General features: G+C 35.6%; 2 protein-coding genes across 6 annotated transcripts in view; both read right to left on the bottom strand.

Moving 5' to 3' along the window:
• b4galnt4a (beta-1,4-N-acetyl-galactosaminyl transferase 4a) overlaps positions 1-11,560 on the bottom strand; it is a 181,130-nt gene extending 169,570 nt beyond the window's left edge. The window contains exon 1 of one of the 4 annotated variants that reach the window (XM_058767441.1): positions 11,291-11,560. In XM_058767441.1, the coding sequence (XP_058623424.1) occupies positions 11,291-11,323 (33 nt within the window). In that variant the 5' untranslated portion in view covers positions 11,324-11,560. Of the gene's footprint in view, positions 1-2,674; positions 3,119-7,171; positions 7,193-11,290 lie in introns of those variants that run through there. The other 3 variants (XM_058767447.1, XM_058767442.1, XM_058767446.1) reach the window with 3 other exon arrangements.
• A 1,260-nt stretch (positions 11,561-12,820) lies between these two features.
• tmem86a (transmembrane protein 86A) lies at positions 12,821-24,399 on the bottom strand. Of its 2 annotated transcripts, none has more exons than XM_058767767.1 (3): positions 24,232-24,399; positions 20,456-20,720; positions 12,821-19,236 (listed from the first exon to the last, which is right to left on the bottom strand). In XM_058767767.1, exons 1-3 carry the CDS (start codon positions 24,250-24,252, stop codon positions 18,809-18,811), a joined length of 714 nt encoding a protein of 237 aa, XP_058623750.1. In that variant the 5' UTR covers positions 24,253-24,399; the 3' UTR covers positions 12,821-18,808. The 2 variants fall into 2 exon arrangements, with proteins under 2 accessions (XP_058623750.1, XP_058623749.1); XM_058767766.1 differs by having other exon boundaries at positions 20,456-23,648; positions 24,232-24,377.
• Positions 24,400-25,334: the final 935 nt, after the last annotated feature.

Below are 25,334 nucleotides of genomic sequence, written 5' to 3'. Positions count from 1 at the left end.
ATTTATAGTTCATTTGTTTCTTTAAAAAAAAAGTTTTTTTTAAATGTGTGAATCCACAAGCAAAATTCAAAAATCTATCTACAAGATTAGAATAGGCTCTTCTAGATGATTTGTATGCAAAACAAAATTCAGTTATTCAACATAAAATGCATATTACATGTTATACAACAGTTCTTTCTGGTCCTCAAATCTGATTGGCCGATAAGAGTGTGATATTCTATAGTGATAACAGAACTCCAACTGTATTTCTCACAGCAAGTGTCGGATGCCTAAATTCACTATAACCTAATTTAAAAATGAATACTTTTTTTGTGTCACGGAATAAGAGTTTTTAAGGTGAGAATGTACCTGTTTAGACTTCAAATATGCGGTTTGTTAATAAAGATAAAGTTTCCATGCAGATGAAAAGCTGGATTTGTCATATTACGGAGTAATTTAAAGCCCACAGCCTTTCTAAACTCCTATTTCGCATTTTAAGTAGTCTGCACATTGCCTGACTTTGATCATTCACAGAATAAGCACAACTCATCAAATCTTTGAATAATTAAGCCCTGTTTCTAATATGCATGAAGCTATAAGCCCTTGCAGAGTTTATGGTGAAATATTAGTGGTTCTTCAGGCAGTTCACTGTGGCCCAACCACATTACAGTAATTTCTCTCCCAATGTCTTATTCATCCCATTTCCCTGAGAGTTTGAGCATAAGGGGCCGGGTAGGGTGACGGGTTAATTAAACATGTAGCTATCATCATAGCTGTGATTATTGTGACACAAGAACTCACAGATGAAAGAAAAAAAGACTAAGCACAACGCTTCCAAAGCCATGCGATTTTCTATACATAGAATGGCCTTTTCCCTTCCTGTTTGTCTTCCTCGCAGCTTACCGGCGTGACATTACAATAAGATGGCCACCCTCAACTGAAATGTCAAGAGGATTAAAAGGAAGGCCTTCTCATAATGCTGATCTAAATCTGACACCACTGTTCCTGCAGTAACAGGTGTAAATACTCTCCTTACTTTGCAGGAGCGAATCTGACTCCCACTTCCAAGACACAAACAAACCAGAAAAGATTAGAGAAAGAGCTGATGAAATCTCATTGACATGCTGAAAATAATGTCCCCAAAATAAATACATGCTCACCCTCAGGCCATTCAAAATGTAGATGAGTTTGTTTCTTCATCAGATTTGGAGAAATTGAGTATCGAGTATCATTTGCTTACCAATGGATCCTCTGCAGTGAATGGGTGCCGTCAGAATGAGAGTCTCAATAATCCACATAGCAATGTACATGTTTATAAACTTCAATATTATAGTGCCACCTAGTGCTAACGGATGTGTGTCTGAGTGGTGGTCCACCTTTGGCACCATCCAGCCTAGTTTAGGGTCTCTGACACTTTTAGAGCAGAAAAGAAGAAACGAAGGTGCTTGGGCCCCTAGAAAATGGTTCAAGTGGTGGAGTTCAGAGCAAAGGTGTGTTTAGGTTCAGTGATTTTTTTTTAAGATTTAAAAAAAAAAAATTGCTTCTTGCCTTCCATTGAATGAAACGTATAGAATGGGTTTTGCACTGTTTTGAACATGCATGATATTCCTGTCCAAAAGCATAAATAAGCATTTTGAATTGCACAAGAAAATAAAACAGGTGAAAAAGTGACCAAAAGCTTTAAAGATATTTTTCATGTCTTTAAAAAAAGACAAAAATGCCCATGGGTATAACCTAAATGTATTATCAAAATATTTTAGTTATACATTTTCACAGATATATGTTTTGACTATTTATGTAACCTATATGTCAGCGAACACACACATAACTAAAAATCATATTTCACAATATGAATCATTTTATCTCACAAACCCAGGCAAAATTTGTGGAATTGGCACATTTGGGTAGATTGGTTTATGCTTAAGCCGTTTATGATCTTCCTCCAATAAAGAAAAACGGGTTAACATGTTTATATGACCACATGCATGGTCGGCTTACCAAGCATAATTGGGTTAAGAACATGCATGTAAACACGCTCGATATCTGCGCTATATCAGTCATCCTGCTCCCAAAGATGTCAGATATTAAAAAAAACAAAAAACATTTTCTTTCTTTTTAAATTAATCAACAGAGTTCTATACTCCTGACAATTTTGCCACTAAAAAAAATAAAGAAATAAAATATATATAATATAAAAAAAATAAAATGTTTCTAGTATTGTGTTGGGTCACCATTTGATGTCCAATGTAAATCTAGGTCCAGAATAAATGCATTTGACAGCCATCGTATATATTTTGTGTATCTTTGGTTTCTGTAGCCAATTCAAGTGCTTACTGTGTTGTATGTTTATGTCTCTGTGAATAATACTTCTGCCTTTGCTCTTCAGTTTCTTTGCCAGAGCTTATAAATCTTTCACTGGCTGCTGTAGTTTGAGGCACTGAGCACAGACTGTGTGTGTGTGTGTGTGTGTGTGTGTGTGTCACAAAGTCACAAACTAGTACAACCTCACTTATTAGCTCATATTTCTTGAGAAATGTTAATATAAAGACACATTTTAGTTCATTCTGTGTTAATAGTTAATGTGATAAAGCACACCTGTGGACACCTTGAGGAAAAGTTGGATAACTGTATTAAAGAGTAAAACATTTTGGGTTAATCTCCTCAAGAAATACAAACACATTAAAATGACCCCTACCTTTGACGCCACGAAGAGCAGCATGAAGACATGAAAACAATCTTGCTCTTTCTTTCCACAGTTCTGTGATCAATAGGAAAATCTCTGCTCCTCTGAAAATCTCAGACAAGAACGTGTTGATCTCTCAACATGTGACCAGTAATTGCCTTTCCAAACAAACAGCTTCGTTCCTGTTTTCCTTTTAGAAATGATGGAATTATCACAGTCAAAACCATTGGATAACATGATTATCTTATCAACAACACTCATTATAGACCTGCAAAGAAACCCATAGGAAGCTACACCGATTTCAAACGCTCATTTGATAAAGCTTTCAGCCTCCGATATTGCTAAACACTAGAGCTAAATTTCATTGGTTGAGCGGCTGGGAAGCTCCATTATTTTATTACTTTTCACGATATAACTGTATCACGCCGCTTCTCTGCAGGTTATATTCTTACGTCAGCAGGTGGCTACGAGTGACTGGACTATTCATTAATTCAACAGATCCGTTCAAAAACTCAGATTCAATCACGAACTAAACAACTGAGTGAGTCACTGAATCATTCGAAGAACCGTTTTGTTCAAAGACGCCGATTCATTCAGGAATGAATCACCAATGCTGTGTGTTGCTGAGGGACGCTCGACAGATCGCGAGGTGCGAGGCAATATTGTATCTAAAATCTATAGGTTAAAGTGAACTTCTTGTTTTTTTAACAGTAACAATCTACAAGATAGGCCTACAGGAGCAATGGCGTATTACCAAGAAACAAATTAATTTAATAGCATACATTTTGAGAATGTCCAAATGGAGGGAGATACAAGAATGATTTTCTTTGTCCAAAGTATTGTATTTCTGCTATATATGTCCTGACTAGCATGAAGCCTAGATAAATAATTGATGTGTTTTGACGATCAGTCAAAATGTAAATGTAAATGAATACAACAGGAGAGAGATGAGCAAATGTCTGTAGATGCGACCACAGAGATTGATATAAGATCACATTTCTGCAGAAAGAATTAAGAAATAAGGAAGGAAGAAAGAACAATGAACATTCTATCCTCAATAGGCTACCAATGCAGCATTTGTTTTGTTTTTTTAAATCTGGCCAAAATATATTTTAAATGCTAAATATAGTTAAGTTGTAAACAATGAAGAGCAATGAAATATATTTTAGAAATAGAATACACCAAATATATTTCAAAATGTATTTGGGAGGCAAGAAAATACATTTCCATTAGGCCAGATGCAAATGTGGATAAAGTAGCCTGGACTAAATTTAGATTTTTTGAACACTGCAAAGTATATTCCTTGCTAATTTTTATTTAAATGTGTAATATGTTTATGCACATTAAAGACAACAATTAATCTTGGATTGGGGCAAAATGGCTTGAATATATTGGTTGACAATATAATTATGCAAATATATTTTTGTGATATTTGTATATGTATATATATATATATATATATGTGTATGTATGTATATATATATATATATATATATATATATATATATATATATATATATATATATATATATATATATGTATGTATGTATGTATGTATATATATATATTTTTTACTTTTTTTCTCTGTATGGGTAGCCTATAGTTCTCTTAAACGATTATAATATTAACAAAATACACTAGACTTAAAATACACTCAAATATTAAAACCACTAATAAAATATGCTAGACTTATCACCATTTCCAAACATAAAATAGTTGGGATGTTTTTGCTACTCCAAAATGCGATTAACAAAATAACACAGTAGGATTTTAATTAGCATGTTTCTCTGCATATTAATCACTTTGCTTAATCCCTCTAATGACCTACTTAATAATCAAGGGCGTTTGCATGCAGCGTTCATCTCCTTCATTCTATTTGAGGTTTATGAATATATGACAATCCCGTCAGCCATCAGTTATGAGATCAGGTATAGAGCCGTAATAATCAGCTCCATTCACACACAAGCTCGTGTATTCCTGTCAGATCTCAGAGAAGGAGAGTGGCTTGCTTGCGAATTTAGCTGGATTCAAAGCACGGATGAGACTGTCAGACACAAATGTTTATTTGTTCATGCAGCGCCGCGCCGCTGGAGCTTTTCATTCATAGCAAGTGAGAAACAGAGCAGGTCAATGGAGGATAGACGTCACGTTCACCTGGACCGCACAAACGTCTCTCACAGCTGTCAATGCAGCACCTGCCTCGCTTTTTCTCTTCCTGGTTCCTTTTGATGTTAGAAAAGACCTCATTTCAACACGGGTTACAAGTGATCAAAAGATTAGGAATAGAATAGAAAAAAAGATGAAAAACCTTTTCATTGAGGCTTTTTGTGCAAGGGCCTGTCTCGTTCTCTCTACGCTTTTAAAAACAAACTTTACCCTAAGAACAGGGGTCACAATCTTTTCGTACGTTTTCCAGACAAATGTGCTTTATGTTGTAATATCTTAATATCCATAATGATGCATTTGTTTCTTACAAACTTGCAGCTTTTCTCTTCACAAGATTTGATGTACTGGAGTATAGTGTGGATTATTGTAATGTTTTTATCAGCTGTTTGGACTCTCATTCTGACGGCACCCATTCACTGCAGAGGATTCATCGGTGATCAAATGATGCAATGATATATTTCTCCAAATCTGTTGCCATGAAGAAACAAACTTTCAAATCACAAAAAAATATTATTTAATAAAAAATTAATGCACGGCTGCATCCGAATTAATCACATATTCTCTTAAGTATAGGTACTTTGAATAAGTAATTACTTCACAACCGCAAAGTAAAGTGTCCATCATATGCACACTTCAGAATCACGGGTATTTTTTGCTGACTCTTTTATGACTACAGTGAATTCGGACATACTTCTTTTGTAGCTTACTGTTTTTCGCATACTATATAGTAGGGAAGTATGCTATTTTGGATGCAACCCACATGTACAGCTATCCACTGTGGTTACAACAGTGATATATTTACAACACTTAACGGTAGGGGGCTCTAAAGTCACAAAAATACTCAAAACTACACAGGTTACAGTTGCTTAAAATCAAACAAAATAGTGTTATTTAACACCGCTATCACATCAGCTGGCTCTGAAATCCGATCTCCTCAGTATTCTGCTCATGTAATATTCCTGCAGCTTTTCCCATAAATAAGATTGTTGCTCAGCTTGTTTTCACATGCACGATCAGCCATGGCAGATGTTCAGACAACAATAACGGAAATGATGGATTTTATAGATAATGATAAACAAATCAAATGCACAGCTGAATGCAACACTGAAAATAATAATAATAAAATGTACTGAACTCTAAATGTGTTAATAACTAGTTCCACTAACTTTTTAAGTAATAATAATAATAATAATTAATAAATAATAAAACAATAAGTGTTTTCCCCCAATATATTGCACAACACAATATATGTCACATTGCTTTCACAGGAACAATCATCTTTTGTTCAACTACACACAAAATACAACTACATTAACAACAAAAGCACTAAATAGAAATAAACCACCTATAATTCTAAACAGCATTTATTTACTCCTCACCATAAATTACCATGCTTGACCTAAAATAGAGGTTTTCATACTTTTTGATCCTATAGACCAAATATATATATATGTGTGATGTTCCTTCCCTGTGTGGGGACCAACTAAAATATATAGGCAGATATGTATTTTCATTTATTTGTTGCCTAGATAAATCTACTTATATAATGAAAAATAAAACAAAAATATTATTAAAATTATTTAAAATATTATCTGGAAAATGTATTTTCATTGAAACTTTTTTATGAAGTCTTTTTTTCTGGTCATCATTTGATTACTTTTAGATACTAGCGCTGCCAAACGATTAATCGCGATTAATCGCATCCAAAATAAAAGTTTTGTTTACATAATATAAGTGTGTGTTCTGTGTTTATTTATTATGTGTATATATATATATATATATATATATATATATATAAAGACACACACATGCATGCATATATTTAAGAAAAATATGTTACGTTATTATATTAAATATATTTATATATGACAATTTATATTAATAAATATACATGCAAATACATGTAAATATTTTCAAAATATATGCTGCATGTGTGTGTCTTTATATATATATATACATAATAAATAAACACAGTACACACACATATATTATGTAAACAAAATTTTATTTTGGATGCGATTAATCGCGATTATATTTAACATTATATTCATCAAAGAACCTTGAAAAAAGAAAGTATCATCGCTTCTTAAAAAGAAAAAAGAAAAATAGAAGCTGTTTTCTACATCAATAGTAATCATTTTTAAGCAGCATTTCTGAAGGATCATGTGACACTGAAGACTAGACACCATATTACATTTTTTTTTTTTACCGTATTTTCATCAAATGAATGTGGCCTTGGTGAGCAGAAGGGACTTGTTTCAAAATAACATTAAAATATCTTACAGGCACCAAACTTTTGAACAGTAGTGTAAATAGTTTATAAATAACTAGATTAATTATTACCTGTTTTTCCTGTTTCTGTAAAGCTGATTTGACACAATCTGTATTGTATAAAGCAGTATATAAATTAAGGTGACTTGACTTACCTAACTTGTTATTAAATGGTAAATAATATAGATCAGGGATCCTCAAATCTGGCCCATGAGATCCACTTAGCTGCAGAGTTTAGCTCTAACCCTAATCAAACACACCTGAGCATGCTAATCAGTGCCTTCAAGATCATTAGAAAATCACAGGTAGGTGAGTTTGATCAGGGTTGGAGCTAAACTCTGCAGCAGACTGGCCCTCCAGGGAAAGATTTGAGGAACCCTGATATAGATGCTAAAAAAACACATCCAGTGTGTGTCGAGCTGCTCAGAGTCTAATGTAGATGCTTTAAAGTCTAAACACCGCTGACCTCTGCTGATCATCTGTGTTAATGCACTGCTGAAAGATCCAGCTGTCATAGGCTAGAATGTGCAGTCTTTCTACACTGTGTTATTGCTTAATAATGATAATAATAATCGAAAAATAATTCATTGATACAGCACCCTATAAAAAAACAACAAGTGTAATAAGTAAAAAGTTAAAAACACAAGAAATTAAAAATACAATGAATAAAATCCTTCTAAATTAGATAATCACAAATGCATTACTACATATAAATAAAAAATATATACATTTTGTTGTATATTTAGGATGCTTAAAAATGAATTCTCCTGTGTGTAGGCTATATCTACTGTTGGTTATAGAGAAATCAATGAGTTATGAGAGAAAACAGAACAATTTAGATCCTGTGTCAGATCTCAAGAAGAAACTGTGGAATCTGTCACTGTGTATAAAACAATGCAATCCTGTTTCATATATAGCATGTGTGATCTCTGTAAAAAGAGAGAAACCTCTCTGACCTCCAGACGTGTTTGAGAGAAGAGAGAGGCGTTTGACGGAGGAGGAGATGAGGAAAGTTCTCACTGTAGCTGATGAGAACGATACGAGCACATCTGTGCTGAACAAGACTAGAGGAAATCAAGAAGACGGCAGATGTTTGATTCGTGCATATGGTTTTTATTGTCATGCATAATGCAAAACTACTAGATTTTTACATTTCCAAAATCACAGGTAGGTATTGTGAATGCGAAACACTTGACACGTGAAAATGTACTGTTAATTTACTCACTCTCACGCGATCCAAGATGACATTTTATCTTCAGCGGAACAGAAGAAGATTTTTAGCTGAAACCGTGTTCCTTGGCAATTCATGAAATGCAAATCAACGGCTACCGTCACTTTGAGAGTCAAAAAAGCATATCAAGGAGCACAAAATTAATACCTGTGGCTCCTGGCGATAAATTGAGGTCTTATGAAGCGAATCGATCGGTCTGTGCAAGAAACTGAACATTAATTCGAAGCCTCAGACAAACGGTCCAGAGTGATGTCCAGTTCGTGAACGAATCATTCTGTTGAATTGGTTCTTTTTAGTGAACTGGAGGAATAAGTAGCCTAAATGATGGCAGAATTTCCCTTTATCATCAATCACATACACTGACAGAACAATGTGTTTCATTGATGCGGGAAGAAAATCGCTAGCCTGGATAATTGAAGACTGGTGAGTAGATTAAGAATGACTGAGGTTCTGTGGGTCTGAATCTGATCATAAGACTATATTTCTACAGTGGCTTCATCATAACTGCACAGTTTTGGGTCACTGAACTTGTTCTGTTTGCTAAGATCGTCCTAAACCACCTCAGGGTAAAGTCAAGTGTGAGAATGGAGGGAAATGCATCAGAATGGCATGGAAAGCACCACATGACAATGGAGGCATGAAGGTGACCAACTTCATAACTGAGAAACGCCTGACCAGCAAGATGTCCTGTATGATGGTTAAGGAGGTGAACAGTGATACAATTACAATTAAAATCTGTCTTGCTATATGTTTAAAACACAATATGGCAGGTCCACTTAAACAACAGCTATTGCTACCTTTAAATTTTCCTTTCAAAAAAACAAACTCTCTTCTGAAAGTCTAAACACATACACACATGCATGTTGGTATTTGTGGTTAACGGGGACTCTCCAAAGGCGTAATGGTTTTTATACCGTACAAATTGTATATGTGCTATTGACCTATATACAATTACAGGAAACATTGTGCATTTTTACTTTCTCAAAAAAAACCTGGCCTATCTCTGGTCGCCCAAATCGTACCCACGTGATATGTTGGAGCGTCAATCATAATTTCCATAATTTCTCTTGGCATGCAAACTCACTTTTTTGCTTTGGACATGTTTTTCTTTCATTTATGGTTTATTTGCATGTAAACGGGTTATAATGAGATAATTTTTTGCCCACCATACAATATTCAAAACTGTATAGGAACATAGGCCTTGAGGTTATGGCATTATGAACTCTTTGAAAAGCTATGTTTAATTTCTTTTTGTACCATGTGACTTGTGGTGTGGAGTTGCTGTGCGTGAGTTTGCACCTTACAATTCAGACTTCAGAAGAAAAATTAGGAGAAATATGTCAGAACTGTTAGATAAAAAGTCACAATTACCTTTTTAATATGGAGGGGAAAAACAAAAACACAACTGAATTGTGAAATTTAAACTTGAAATTGCAAAAAAAAAAAAGAAGAAAGTCAGAATTCTGAGATAAAAAGTCACAGTTACCTTTTTTAATATTTCTATCCCATGGCAGAAGATGGGCTTCCATAATTTCCCTATCGTCCTGCACTGTAAAAAAAAAAAAAAAATTGAGCAAACTTACAACATTTTTTTTACCAACTTCAGCAGATTTTTGAGTTTGCTCAACTTATTTTTGTGGGAGATTCTCAAATTTTTGTTGTATAAACAAAAATCTGCTGAGGCTGGTTGCCTTAAAATTTTAAGTTGGCTCAACTTTTTTTTTTTTTTACAGTGTGTAAAAGTAAAGGTAAAAGTGAAAATAAATAAATAAAAATAAAATAATAATGTAAATAAAATAAAATAAATACAACTTAAAATATACAATTCATATTAATTATAATTTATATAAGACCATTTTTACATTTATTTACAGATAAAGATAATTAAGCCCTTAACTGTCACTCACGGTTTTGAACACAGACATGAGTGCACTATCCAAACTTATTTTTTTATAATTCATGAATGAAAACATTTTCCAACGTGATTTTGATGTACCATTTCCATGGTAATGCAATGTCTGATTTTAAAATGGGTTTCAAAGGATGAATTTTGAGATTTTAAGTTTTCAACTGATATATAATTTCTTCTGATTTCTAAAGCGTGATAGAGAAAAAGGCAAATAAGAAGACTTTCTGTGACAAAGGTCAGAACTCCTGTTATGATGTAGATTTTTCAGGTGCACTCTTGTCATAAATTAATCTATTACTTTTCAAAAAAAGTGGTAAAATACCTATTTAGGAGTCTTAGACCTTTCAAACGATATATAGTTTGTCATGATTAGATTAGGATTTAATTGTAAAATAGTGAAGTAAACGTAGGCGTCCCACAGGGTGGACGGTGACAGTTAAGAGGTTAATGTTTTCTGGAGATTCTTTCAAAGAATTTGAGGAAAAGAAAGCTGGGATCAGTATCCTTCTGTGACCCTCTGAAAACAAATGACTGTGACCAGAGTGATATTTCACAGATTTCATTAATGATTAAGTGAAAAGCTGCCATTGAGAACTGGAGGCTACTTCAAGGTTACATTTATGAACTCCTAGTCACACCAGAAAATGTGCCTTTTACCACATGACATTTATTTTCCTTGCTTCAGGGGATTTTTAAGAAAGGTTAAACAGCCTCATAGATCATTAATTGTCAATACATGTTTTGTTCACATGATTTAACAATTATTATTGCCACAAGAAAACCAGTGCCTTACTTACCGTAATTGCAGTCAAGACAGTTTGTATCATTAAGAAGGAACCTGAGGCACTGAAGTAATTGTTGCAAACCTGTTCTGAAAAGCATTTGCATGCAGCGAAGCAATTTTGCAATAAACCAACAAGGTTACAGGGTGTTAGCGAGAGAGCTGTACTATTAGGAATTAGCAGAACAAAGTAAAAACAAGGCTGTAATGATTACATAATGTTGTTGAATAATGAACTACACTACTCTTTTTGAACACTAGGGGTCTTACCTTTAGGTCACCATTGCTCTTGTTGAAATTCATATTCCGCAACCGTCAGGCACTTATCAGAATGCAGCTCACTTGCTGCGACCTGGGCAAGTCTTCTCAAATGCGAGTCTTGTCTTTAGAGCAGTGTTTCCACACAGGAAATCCAAATCTCGTGCTGTACACACCAGTCAGACCTTGTAATGGAGAGGACAGACTGTCCTTAGTTGAAAAGTCTATCAGTGTCTTACCTTTCCGTTCAAGTATTTTGAACAGTAAACTATAAGGCCTAACATGATGGAGATACAGTTTAAATAATGATAAAAGGACATAATATTTATCTGGATATAACCTGTACAAAGTCCTCAGTTTGGGTTTCCCAACATTTAAAGTGTATGTAATTGAATATGCACACTATGATATCCGGTTGACTGCTTTGTCTGGTCACTGCACTGAATGTTGGGTGAAAAGCGATCCACCCTTCTCTAGTCACTCATCTGCCTTAAAGTTAAGGAAATACTTCATCCAAAAATGAAAATGTTGAAAATGTACATAAGACTATCCAAAATGTAGATGAGTTCATTTCTTGTAACAGATTTGGAGAAATTGATTTACCTTATCACTTGCTCACCAATGGATCCTCTGCAGTGAATGGGTGCCGTCAGAAGTAATCCACACGGCAACTTTTCCACTGGAGAAAGCAATGGTATGGATAGAGGACTCGTATTTTAGCTGAAAGCAACAGTTCAGTTAAAAACATCTTAATGATGGGTTTGTTTCTTACAAACATCCAGATTTTCACTTCATAAAATGTTAATTGATGGACTGGAGTGGTGTGGATTACTTGTGAATGTAATGCTACATTTCTCCAAATCTGCTCGGGTGAATATCTTTGAATATCCAAATATTTCTCCTCTGAGAAATACAAAAGGAGATGTTTAGCAGTATGTTCAAGCTGCTCTTTTCCATACAATGGAAGTGGATGGGGACTGGAACTGTCAAGGTCCCAACAGGACCAAAACAAATCACTAAAAAAAGTACTACAAATATTTTGTGTTCCACATAAGAAAAACTCATACAGGTTTGTAACTCCTTAAATAAAATGTGACCCTGGACCACAAAACCAGTCTTAAGTCGCTGGGGTATATTTTTAGCAATAGCCAACATTACATTGTATGGGTCAAAATTATCCATTTTTATTTTACAAGATCATGTTCCATGAAGATATTTAGTGAATTTCCTACCGTAAATATATCAAAACTTAATTTTTGATCAGTAATATGCATTGCTAAGAACTTCATTTGCTCAACTTTAAAGGTGATTTTCTCACTATTTAGATTTTTTTGCACCCTCAGATTCCAGATTTTCAAATAGTCGTATCTCGGCCAAATATTGTCCGATCCTAACAAACCATACATCAATGGAAAGCTTATTTATTCAGCTTTCAGATGATGTATAAATCTCACAAATGACAATTTTCATTTTTGGGTGCACACTCTCTTCATCATCTTCTGCAAGTCGCAATTGACAACAATGAGACAAACACACTTGTAGCACATTTTCAGTTGCATTGCAGTTGCATTTATTTCTCACTTGAACTAAATCACATTCATAGCAGTATCACTATAGTAAATGAGCACTACAGTCTTTTAACAACAATAACGAAAGGAATTAAAACTACTGGACATTATAACAATAAGGCAAAATATTGAATAGACCTCGCGTCTGCTCAGCAAAAAATAACAGCATTCGTTCACAAACAGAATAATAACTTCACAATGTTAAGGGTCAACTGTAAAAAATATATAGATATATAGCAAGAGAAAGAGAGAGGTACTCCAAAAAAATAAGAGTTTCCCTTATTCTTATTCCCTTATTGTTCACAGACTTCAGACCATTAAACCACTTATTTTTTCTTCTATTTTTAAAGATTGTATTCATTACCGCACAGCTTTTACTACTCAAAGTATTGTCACTGCCTTACATTTTACATACAGCATAGTCATAAAATGTTACATATATTTGATTCCTAAGAACTCTATAATAACATTGGTCCATCTTATATACTTTTCTGAAACTAGTGATTTACCAACATATGACTACACTTGCAATATTTGCTTATTAGTACTGGACAGCAGTTAGAGTCACCTACGGTTAATATTAATGTTAATATGTTGGTATCACTTTCTCATAAGATGGAACCAACCCAGATTATACTATATCCGATGCTAGTAACAGCAACTACCCTTTGATTTACTCTTAAAAGGCAGAGGTGACACAGAGTAATATAAAACAAACTTGGTAAAGTTGTGATTGTGCGCAATGTTCGCAGCAAATGTTAGAAAGCAAAAACAATCACAAATAGTAAAAAATAAGAGCAAAAAAAATTTCAGTTTTTTCCAAATCTAATATCTGAAAGCTTAAACCTAGTGAGCTACCTACCTAGACAGCATTTCAGGCAAGTTGTGAAGGATGACAACCAGGATACCTTAAAATGGCACTGCAAGTAACTTTCAAAGAAAAAACAATCCCAGAATGCACTGCGTGAAAAATCAATCCAAGATGGAGGACGAAAGAAATGTTACATATAAATACTTCAATTTCACTCAATACTGAAAACACGTCAATAAACACTAGTTCAATCAAAATAAAATGATCTATTGTGACAGTAGCTACTGTGTTAGCAACATGCTAATGCAAGACTCCCGTCACTGATGTTTGATCTCACATAGGAGAAGGCAGCTGCTGATTTAGACAGCAGACAGCATGGTAGCTCACTAGGTTTGGGAACAAAAAAGTTTTAATTTAGTCAAATAAAATGGCAACAATAGGACAAAGGAATATATTAACCTCTCTAGCAAAGTGCATTTAAAAGGTGCCCTATACTGTGACACAAAAATTAATAGAATTGAAAGGACAGAAGAATTGAAAATTCGACATGGTTGAGAACTTTATCCACAGGGTACGAAACTGTATTGCACACCACTGGAAGGCCAGAAATTTACTGTACGTGAGTACAGGGCCGTTCACACAAGAGACGATAACAATAAAGTTTTAAAAATCGTTTGAATTCTAGGACACATTTTCCTCCAAGTGATGAATGATAAAAATATTGACAACTAATCAGAATCCATTTGACTTTAAAGAGCTTGAGCATTTAAAGTGGCAGGCAACAAAACTACGGTGCGCTTATAAAATAAAAAAAAATTATCGGAAAGTTATCATCCACTGGTGTGGAAGCTAATATAGTCATTGTTACAGCTATCTTTTTAGTTCTCATTTTGTTGTGAACGAAAAAGTAAAACAAAATCGTATTCTATGACAATAAGGTCCACATCACAGCTATAATGTTAATGTCACAGAGGAGCAATATATTGTTGGAATCACATTCAGCCGGACCACATGGATGCGCTGTTTACGTCGTTTACACTTATCTGTGTGGTCCGGCTGACACAGAACAGCATACGCAGTTTGCGTTCAGTGGATACTCTCCAAAATCACACTACGCTGACGGGGAGGAGATGAAATGTTGAATAAAGTCGTTATTTTTGTTTTCTTTGCACACAAAAAGTATTCTCGTAGCTTCGTAAAGTTACAGTTGAACCCCTGATGTCACATGGATTATTTTACCGATCTCCTTGCTACGTTTCTGGACGTTGATCATGTTAATTCCATTGCTGTCTATGGGAGGGTCAGAGAGCTGTCAGAATGCATCCTAAATATCTTAATTTGTGTTCAGAAGACAAACTAAGCTTTTACGGGTTTGGAACGATATGGGGGTATATGATTAATGACAAAATTTTCATTTTTGGGATGGAGTAACCCTTTAAACTAAATTGCTCAGTAAGATGCTCTTCAAACTGTAGCTTTTTAATGACAACGATTGATGTGAAAGAAAAAACTAAACAAAACAACAACATAGCTTATAGTGGCCCTTGTGGCAATGCTGAGAATGCAGCACATACTTGCGTCACTTTATGAATTGTAACCTGACATTTGGGAAAGCACAGTTATGCACAAAATTGGCCTTTGGGAATTGCGTCAAGCATTTGTGTAGAGTACATTTCAGGCCTCAATTTCAAATACAGAATTTCAGGAAGGTAACAAAGAGATAAAATGAAAAAAGTGCAGATATTTACGTCACTCAATGGTGTGCTTTGAACCAAGTGGTTTATTCCTCATTATCTTCAACAACAGGATCGCTATACCTAAACACTGTCATCAATACTGAACCCACTGAACTCCCAGCATTCTGTTTCATCCCCTCAACTCGACACAAAAGCATCAAACGCACAAGCGCTGACAGAGGGGGTAAAACGATCGCGCTCATTGCCATTTGAATAAGGTGGCGGACTAAAGCAAAGCCAGATGGAAAGGAAATCTTCCCCGTGCCAGTGACTGTCTCCACACTTCTCAACAGACAGCATTTCAGTGATGGAAACAGAAGGCACCTGTTCTCCTCTATGGAGTTCGCATTAACACAATAGAGAAGGAACCGACCAGGCGAGGTCGAATTCTAACCATCTGGGAGATTGACAGCAGGTTGTATACAAGGAAGAAAAGAAATGCTAAGCAGGAATATTGCCATCAAACAACGGTTACATAACATTTACTATAAGAAGTGACTCGGAATCACTAAAAAGTCTGTTTTCCCCTAAAATGTGATTCAGGGGAACACTCTGGGGTCTTTCCAACTCTTATTTTCATGAAAACCATCAAACAAACAATTATAACTTGTTGTTCCGCCGCAGACCTTCAAAACACATCACCGATTTGCAGCTAGACACACAATGGCTCTGAAGAGACATGCTGTTTGATGACCCTGCAAATCACGTACGGTTTTACGACTAAGCTGAAATGTTTTGCTGACAATGTGACTCCTGAATAGGGAACCTATGAAACTTGGCATAAAGCAAACGTGTCAAACTAGCCTCGCTGTTTCTCGAGAGCTCAGTGGTCGAGCTGAGTGTGTGCGTGTTGATAACGACAGTAGCATTTATGTGCGTAACAATGTGTTGGACGCAATGGCCAACAGGGTTGGGTAGACACCTTATTTAATTTGATGTGCATGAAAACAAGTCTTTGAATGAAAAAACCCAAGAGTGTACACAAGAATACGGCACCATTTTCGAGTCTACTGCTAGTCCACCACTGGATATTGCTGTCCCGTGCATCACGACCAGGTTAAAGACGTCGTATCACTTCAAAATGGACCATTGCTGAGTGATCAGCTGTGTTTGCATTCAAAGCTCATTTCCACTCCCACCTGAGGGTACAGCAGCTGAGCACATATCAGCTCAAGCTATATTTTCCATCATGACTGATGGTTCCCTCAGTTAGTATCAGTGAAGGATCAGCTGATGATCCCTTATTGAGATTTATATATAAAAACAACAATCAGTTCAAATCAACTGATCATAGATACAGTACATGTGGTGTTTGTGTTAAATCTTACAAAGCCTGTCAAGAAAATGTCCTAGTCATATTTCACTCCAAAGAATATAATATTTATAGTTGAATATTTTGCATAAATAAAATGAAGCCTAGTTTAGTACTACTTTTATTGACTGATATTGACATTTAATATGTCAATTAAGTTCTTATTAATTATATGAATTAATTTTTGTATTTGTTGTACCATAGAGGAAAAAAACAGAATTACACATTATTGAAAATCTTTTTTTTTTTTTAAGATTTATTTATGGGCTTTCTATGCCTTTAATTGGACAGGACAGTGTAGAGTAGACAGGAAAGCTTTGGGTGAAGAGAGAGGGGAGCGGGATCGGCAAAGGACCCAAGCCAGGATTCGAACTCTGGTCGCCGTGAGCACAATTGCGCTGTACGTCGGCGCACTAACCGCGAGGCTATTAGCACCTACACATTATTGAAAATCAACAGACATGGACTAAGAATAATGACAATTACAAACAAAAGTAACACACAAATAAAATAATACACAAAAACTTTAAGATACTAAAAGACATTTTCTTTATGCAAAATATATACTTTTTATTTTGTAGTGAAATATGACTTAAAATATGTTGTGATTCACCCAAGTATGTGACTCAGCTAAAAACCCAAAAAAACAAAACAAACAAAAAAAAACAGTATCACACACAATAAAAAGGATAACACTGTACTGTGAAATATTCACGTTGTGAAATTTTCACATATTTTCAGGTGGAGGATTGGTTGTGAATGAGTTGAGAAAAGAGTGAGAATTAAAAAAAATACTGGCTTAAAAATAAAATACCAGCTAATCTAAAGCTGATGACACAGATGTCTATTCGCCCACCACAGGGCTTCCCACTTTCCCTTGAGTAAAACGCTTCCTACTGGCAATAGACAAAAGGAAAGTGGTTGGAAGCTTGATACATGTGTATCGTCTGACATCACACCCTTTTTAAAAACATTATCTGATACTATACAGACAAAATAAATAGTTCAACTTGTACTTATTTGCCGTTTCCTTGTGGTAGAGGTACTGAGCAATGCTGCTGACTTGGCAGAAACCTAAGACAAAGATAACAGACACTGTCACCGAATCCCCTCCAAGAAAGAGACCAACATCCATTTTTATGAGAGTCTCATGTTTTCATATTGGTATTGGTCATGTCTCAGAACGTAGTGTAGGATACGGCCTTCATCTACTCCAGAGACAACACTAGCACTGGTAGCAGTCAATTGGGCTTGACAAGACAAATTCTCCAGCACATGTGTATGCAGGCATGGAGGTACTAACTCTAAACTAAGTTATAAAACAAAATGACTTTGCAATGTGTCAGTGACACAGGATAAGGTATACCTCACAATACTATGACAAGGACTTGTGCATTGAATTTAAGTACAGCAGCATTATGCTAACATATGTGCTTTAGAATGTGACATGGCTTTCATGCTGCTCTCTGATTAGATTTGGGAAATCTACAGTGAGACGGGGAAACCAGCCCCCTAAGAAGAATCTGAACTACTTTGTATTGTTTGCTAGTCCATTCTACAGACAAACACTGGTCACTCAAGACTCACTCTTTGTTCACAATATAAGCCATCAGGGACTTTCTGAAGTGGACAAGATATCGGAGACATTGAGAAGACAATGGGATAGTCTCAGTCGAAATGGAGACAACACTTAATAAGAAAGCAAGTGGGGTACTATAAGTTGAGAAAAACAGAATATTTGAAACTAGTAACCAGAAGGCCAAAACTCGTCCGTCTTTCCTTTCTCAATACCAGAAAGATGGTGGCACTACTACAGAAAGCAAATGCAGTATTGTAAGTATGGAAAGAGACCTGACTAAGTCAAGAGTCAACCTGATTAAGACTCCAAGACTATCTAACCTTGTAAATGAATCCAGCATGGAATACTCCCATTGGTTTGGTCTCACATGATCCTAAACAGGCAATTCCTCAACTATAACCAATGTATCCTGGTCGTGGTCAGACGAGGGAACTGTGGATGCACCAGGGGTTGCAGAAAGTGGAACCTGTGTAGCTGCTAATGAGGTTGAGTCATTAGGGGAAGGTTGGTTAATGTGTGGTTCCTCAGGCTCTTTTCCGAGCCGCATCGACGTCTTGACATTCCACAGCCGACAGTGCGATCAACATCTGGGCAGCATAGTAGGTGGCCATTATGATGGCTCGGGAGTGGGGAACTGGGAAGCAGAACTTGTTGACGGCAATGGTGAGGTCGGACACCATGAAGAGGACGGCTCCGAGGCAGGCCGACAGTTTCGTCCAGGTCCAGAGGTCATTGGCGAGCTGGACTCCAGCGATGGCCCTCCAGCCCATGAAGCCGATGAGAGCGATGTAAACAGCCACTAGGTAGGTGAAGGGACCAGAGAGGTAGGGGTACAGAAGGGTGTAGCTGATGCCTGAGATGACAGCGATGACCAGACCTGCTCTCAAGTTGAGGGGCTTCATCCCAAAGGCCGAAGAGTAGAGAATGTGGGTGATGGCGAACATTAGCAGTCCTAATAAGGCAAATACAATTGAATTCAGAATATGTTATAGTGAAAGCAGGGGAGTCCAATCCGGCTCCTGGAGGGCCACTTTCCTTCAGTGTTTAGCTGCAACACACCTGGCTAGAACTTTCGAGTAATCCTAAAGACCCTGAAAAGTTGGTTCAGATGTGATTACTTAGGGCTAAAGCTGAACTCTGCAGCAAGGTCTCCAGAAGCAGGAATGGACACCCCTCAATGAAAGCATATAACATATAGCAGTCGTTCTCAATTCCAGTCCTCATGTACCACTGCTTTGCACATTTTGTATGTATCACTTATCATCATCAGACGTTTGTTCTGTTCAGCCATAAGTGCCCTGCGAAGTGGACATCACAGAATATTCCGCCATGATTCCAGTTCGAAGGGAGCGTATATGTTCCATTCAAAGGGCATTAAAGTGTGCGAGATGTGAATTTAACTTGTATTTATTTACAGAGGTATATTATGTCACACTTCTCTAGTAAGTTTCGTCTGTGTGTGAAGACGACGTGGGCCGTGGCATAGCGCAAATCCATAAATTAATGTTCCAAAGTGAAGTAAACTTCAACGGATTTCCCATGCTCCAGGAGTAGGGAGCAATGAACACTGTGTAGGGACCCTGTCAATGGGAACACAGTTGGTTATCTGAATCAGGTGTGTTAAATAAGAGAGACATGCAGAGCGAGGACTGCAATTAAGAACAACTGACATATAGTATACATTGTCTTTATATTACTTAGCAGGAAACATGTTATTCTTGGTCTCATAACACTCTTGTTTGTTCCAAAGGAAAACTTTGCTTGAGTAACTATGTGGTCCTCAAGGGTATCTTCGGGGCGGGATGGTTTGTTCCAACCCTCAACCCTGACCTAAAAAACCTCATTCAACCTCTACGCTACTTTCTCCATGCAAGAGCTGCTGAATCAGGCATGATAGTTCAGGGTTAGAACATAAAGTGTCTCGCTTGAGAGTGGTGACTTGCAAAAACCAACAGACTTCTGCTTTCAGATCATTCGCATAAACTCATTAAACCTCCATTTGGAACGGCAATAAAAGTTAAATGCAATATTATATTGATGCAAAGCTTCTGATAAACAGAATTATTTGTTTTCTACGGATGACATATCTTTCCTTTCCCATCACCCCACATAGCAAATAACTCTTAATCCTTTTTTAATCAAATCAGAGCAACACAAATGAATTAACTCACCATGACTAAAGTAGCCTTGTTCTTGCCAGATGAGAAATGCGTCACCCAAAGCTGAAAAAATAAGTCCTGCCAGGATTTTCCTGGCACTGGAGTGGGCACCTAAAAAGCTGATGCCATGGGCGAGCAAAAAAACCCAAAGACAGAAGATGGGCAGGCATTTGATGAGGGCACTGAACCAGGAGGGGCTCGAGGTGGGCAGCCACAGAACAAAGTAGACGCAAGTGGCTTTGAAGAACGGAACAAGCTTTGGACCCTCGCTCTTGACCTGCATGACAGAAGAGAGACTGAAGTTGCATTCATGGGAAGTGAAACACACCATCATGTGAGTAAGAAAGACTGACACAGAGCCGTTCTTGTATTTAACAATCAGAGGAGAGAAAAACACTTAAAAAGAAGCACTTACTGTAATGTGATCCACGTGTTTTCATGGAAATGTGAGATACCATGAATAACAACTATGACAATTACTAAGTCTCAGAATTATAACAAACCCAAGAAATATGTCAAAGTTTACTGTCCCTTGAAAAATAGTTTAGAATTGGGCCTTTTGCCTAGAGTGCCATCTTTAACTAAACTCAAACAGATGGTTTGGATAGTCACCGCCAAACCAAGAAACCCTAAAGGAGGAAGTAATGACTTACAGTACTTCCCAAATATATTTCTTTGTTCTTTGGTGATCCATATGTGTCGGATTGCACAACCTCCTCATTACAAAACTGGATGATTCTGGAAGAGTTCAATGGGTGATTCTAGATTTTACATCACATTAAGCAGTTGTCATATAGTTGCAACACGTCTAATCTTGAAAAAAGGAATTCTTACATATAATTATGTGCAACTAGTACTTGTAGAACTAGATTTTATCATACTCCGAAGGAAATTATTTCCAGGGTACACTCTTAAAAATAAAGGTTTCTTCAAGCGATGCCAAAGAAGAACCATTTTTGGTTCCACAAAGAACCATTCAGTCAAAGGTTCTTTAAGGAACCATCTGTTTCTTACCTTTTTATAATCTGAAGAACCTTCTTTTGTCACAAAGAACCTTTTGTGAAACAGAAAGGTTCCTCAGATGTTAAAGGTGCTTTATAGAACCATTTAGACAAAAAGGTTCTTCTATGGCATTGTGAAGCACGTTTATTTTTAAGAGTGTATTGCTATGGCGGTCTAGGAGGCTTGCTAGTCGAGTATTGCTGGAGGGTTTCTAGAGTGTTCTGGGCTGGTTGCAAGGGTATTGCTAAGTGGTTGCTGGGGTGTTGTTGGTGGTTGCTAGGTGGATGCTTAGGTCAAAAGAGCCCACCCCCAGATCTCTATGATATTACGGTCTTTAGATATGACTTGGGTTCCTCCTTCACTGTAAGTCTATTGTATTTTTTTTTTTTTCAGACATTTGGCAGGACATTTTCTAAAATCGTAGGTCATGTTCTTTAGAAAAATAAGAACAAATCACTAACAGTAAATATAAACAATAATAACACTTGCCTTTTATACGCGTAATCTCTGTACTTTTATATTGGAAGAAGTAGATTCAGTGGCACGATACACAACATACTACTTATGTAACAAGGAAAACTACTACAATGACCCATATTAACGAAACGATTTAACTTTTCTTGTCCTAATCCTCTTCTTAGTCCATGTCCGTTGCTTAGTCTTGGAATTTGTAGTTTGAGTCTTTGCCCGTGGGGGAAGTGGAAAAAGGCTATTGTTAGCAAGTGTATATTTTAATCAGATTCTGGCGTACCCCGCAGTCTGAGAAAGGTCACACTGAAATACAGAGACACTGTGAAATAAGTGCTTCTGATTTCTAGCCAGTTAAAGTAAGGATATTGTCTGCAGACAGCATGATTTATTTATAATGTAAACATTTAGTGCTGATCTTTAAAATGAGGGGTGGTAAAGCTTTGTGGTTTACTGTATGTTAAATCACTTTGGAGAAGTGCATGCCCTGAAAGATTATTTTCTAAAATTAAGTTTAAGAATCATACAAACACAACATAGAAATTTAGCATTATATCACTTGTTCACCAATGGATCCTCTGCAGTGAATGGGTGCCGTCAGGATGAGAGTCCAAACAGCTGATAAAAACATCACAATAATCCACACCACTCCAGTACATCTATTAACATGAGCTGAAAACTGTGTTTGTAGAACAAATTCATCATTAAGGCATTTTGCTTTTGCTTACAAAAGGTGCTTGATACGTCCGTTTTCTTTCTTGATTCAGACAACATGACTTGTTATATGCAATATATGGAATATTATATTTTAGATGGAAGCAATGATTTGAAGTAAAAAAAAAAAAAACATCATGTTGGATTTGTTCATTACCTATGTTGTTGGGTGTAATGTATTACTAATTAACTGATTATATATATATATATATATATATACCGATTTTCTCTTGAAAAAGTAAAGTGAGGGATTACTATGATTTTTTTCCTCCCTGTATTTTAATTACAGTTACTTCTGAAATAATTACATTAAATACTGTATAGACTATAGAACAATTCTATGTAAAACAATAGTGTATTTAACATCCGAATTTAGCATCTAATGTAAATGTATGTATGTTTTTAATGTAAACTCCCTTTGGATACTTATAAAGTTCAAGAATAATTTATGAAATTAAATATTATTTATTTGAAAGAATTAAAAAAGCAGATTCATGTTTATCATTGTATCGTTCAACTGGTCGAGATTGATATGGGATTTAGAATGTAATTAGTAATAATTTTATCAACTGTTTGGACTCTTTTTGTGACAGAATTTATTTACCGCAAAGGATCCATTTCTCCAAATCTGTTCCAAATGAAGACAAACACATTTACATCTTGGATGGCCTGAGGGTGTGTGAATTTTAATTTTGTGGGTGAAATATTTCTTTAATTAATACATTGTATAAAATTACACAGTTAAAACATGTGACAACATTTCTTAAACCAAAAAAAAAAAACCAAAAAAAAAAAAAAACAGTTCAACTGTAAATATATTTAGTAGGTCAGACACCATATAATTAAAATTATATATATATATATATATATATATATATATATGTGTGTGTGTGTGTGTGTGTTAAAGACAGAGGACATTAAAATGCTTTGCTTTGCAATCTTGATTATGTCAGCAAAACTGAAGTCATGTCAAGTGAAACTGCATGAACTGGGATGCCTCTCTTTGGCAGATAGCATGCGTCTGTTTGAAAGAGGAATAAAGGTTGTCACGAGAGTTTCCATAGAATAAAAGCCCTTTGAAAGCAGACAAAAATGGGGAAATATTGAGAATGGAAAAATCGCTGCACAGCGAATTGCACAGTGCTTATTTAATTATAGATCAATTGAATCTCTGCATAAATAAACCAGCACAATTCATGATAACATAGCACATGGTTTGTAGAGGTAAAGTAAACATGAGCATGCTGGCCATAATCACGTGCTCATTGTTATTCCTAAAATATCAAGGATGCATAGACCAAAATATACATTTAAAACAAACAATAATGTCAGTGTATTGTATGTGGGTTGCAATATCCTCAACGACAGATCACTATATAAGCATAATTTTAAAAATAATAATCATGCATACACAACGTAAAGAAAAGGAAGTGGTTGTCAGAGCCAAGCAGTAGATGAATACGAAATGAAAATGGTCATACACTTATGAATCCATATGCAATGCCAGTTTGAGTTTAACTGATATCATGTCTTTATGAAGTGATCATGTCGATGATACAGGGATGTTTTGATGAAAAGCGGTAGAAAAGAGGTAACAGACTCACCACAGTGACAGGAGAAACCATCTTTGTCTGCGGTTAAACAGCTAGTGGAGAGATGAACGGATCGGTCGTCGCTAACAGAGCACACGCTAGTATTTACGTCCCTTTGTATGTGAAATTTGTTTTTGTCTTGTTTTTGGGACAGGCCATCATCAGTGGGAGGAGAGAAATCAGCTGTACTGTGGGCGGAGCTTGGGGGTAAAAACAAGCCCTGTCCAATCGGAGTGCAGGACGTTGTTTACATTACGAGTGGGAGGGATTTACCTGCGATATTTACATACAGTACCCGTTTATTCCTTTTATCGCGTTTTTAATACGTTTTAATGTCAACATCTATTTCTGATATATAATGCGAGCTCGATATAAATTGTAAAGGTTAATAGAAATGATACTGAGATGCGTAAATGGTAGCTGAACTGTTTCTTGAATCTGTATCGACATCTTGTGGTAGCATTAAGTAAACAATAATGCGTCACCACTCACTATTTTCCTAAAAAAGTCGTTAATATTACGTTAATAAGTACAATCTGATTTCTTGGTATTGCAAGCTTTGATTATAAAAAAATATTTAGAATGCAAAAGAAAAATACGTGCGATTATTGAGGGGGTAATAGGCTACTTGTGCTGGCTTTCATAGAATTTATCGATATGATTTATGTCTCTTCATTAGATTTTATTTAGCAACCTCTATTATATATAAACACTGATGTGCATTTATAATTTTTTGTTTGCTTAGTTACTTATCCTAATATATATAGGCCTATATATATATATATATATATATATATATATATATATATATATATATATATTAGGAAAATAAGCTAAGCAATCACAGAATTTATCGATATGATTTATGTTTCTTTATTAGATTTTATTTAGCAACGTCTATTATATATAAACACCGATGTCCATTTATAATTTTTGTTGTTTGCTTAGCTTATTTTCCTAATATATATATATATATATATATATATATTTTTTATTTTTATTTTTATTTATTATTATTATTTTTTTTTTTGCATTTAAAAATCCCTTCTGCTGTCTATAAAAAAGAAAGAAAAAATAAAATTAAAAAGCACTTGCATTAACTGAGAAAGGTACAG

Source organism: Onychostoma macrolepis, chromosome 25 (assembly GCF_012432095.1).
Source record: "Onychostoma macrolepis isolate SWU-2019 chromosome 25, ASM1243209v1, whole genome shotgun sequence".
Lineage (NCBI taxonomy): Eukaryota > Metazoa > Chordata > Actinopteri > Cypriniformes > Cyprinidae > Onychostoma > Onychostoma macrolepis.
The sequence above is the reverse complement of the archived record's forward strand: the minus strand, read 5'-3'. Positions and strand labels throughout refer to the sequence as shown.

Bases quoted from the DNA above. Each gene is read 5' to 3' on its own strand.
- tmem86a (XM_058767766.1), bottom strand. From the start codon at position 20,777: ATGATGGTGTGTTTCACTTCCCATGAATGCAACTTCAGTCTCTCTTCT. The intron at 19,237-20,455 runs GTGAGTTAATTC...TTGCCTTATTAG, and splicing joins ACAAGGCTACTTTAGTCATG to GACTGCTAATGTTCGCCATC.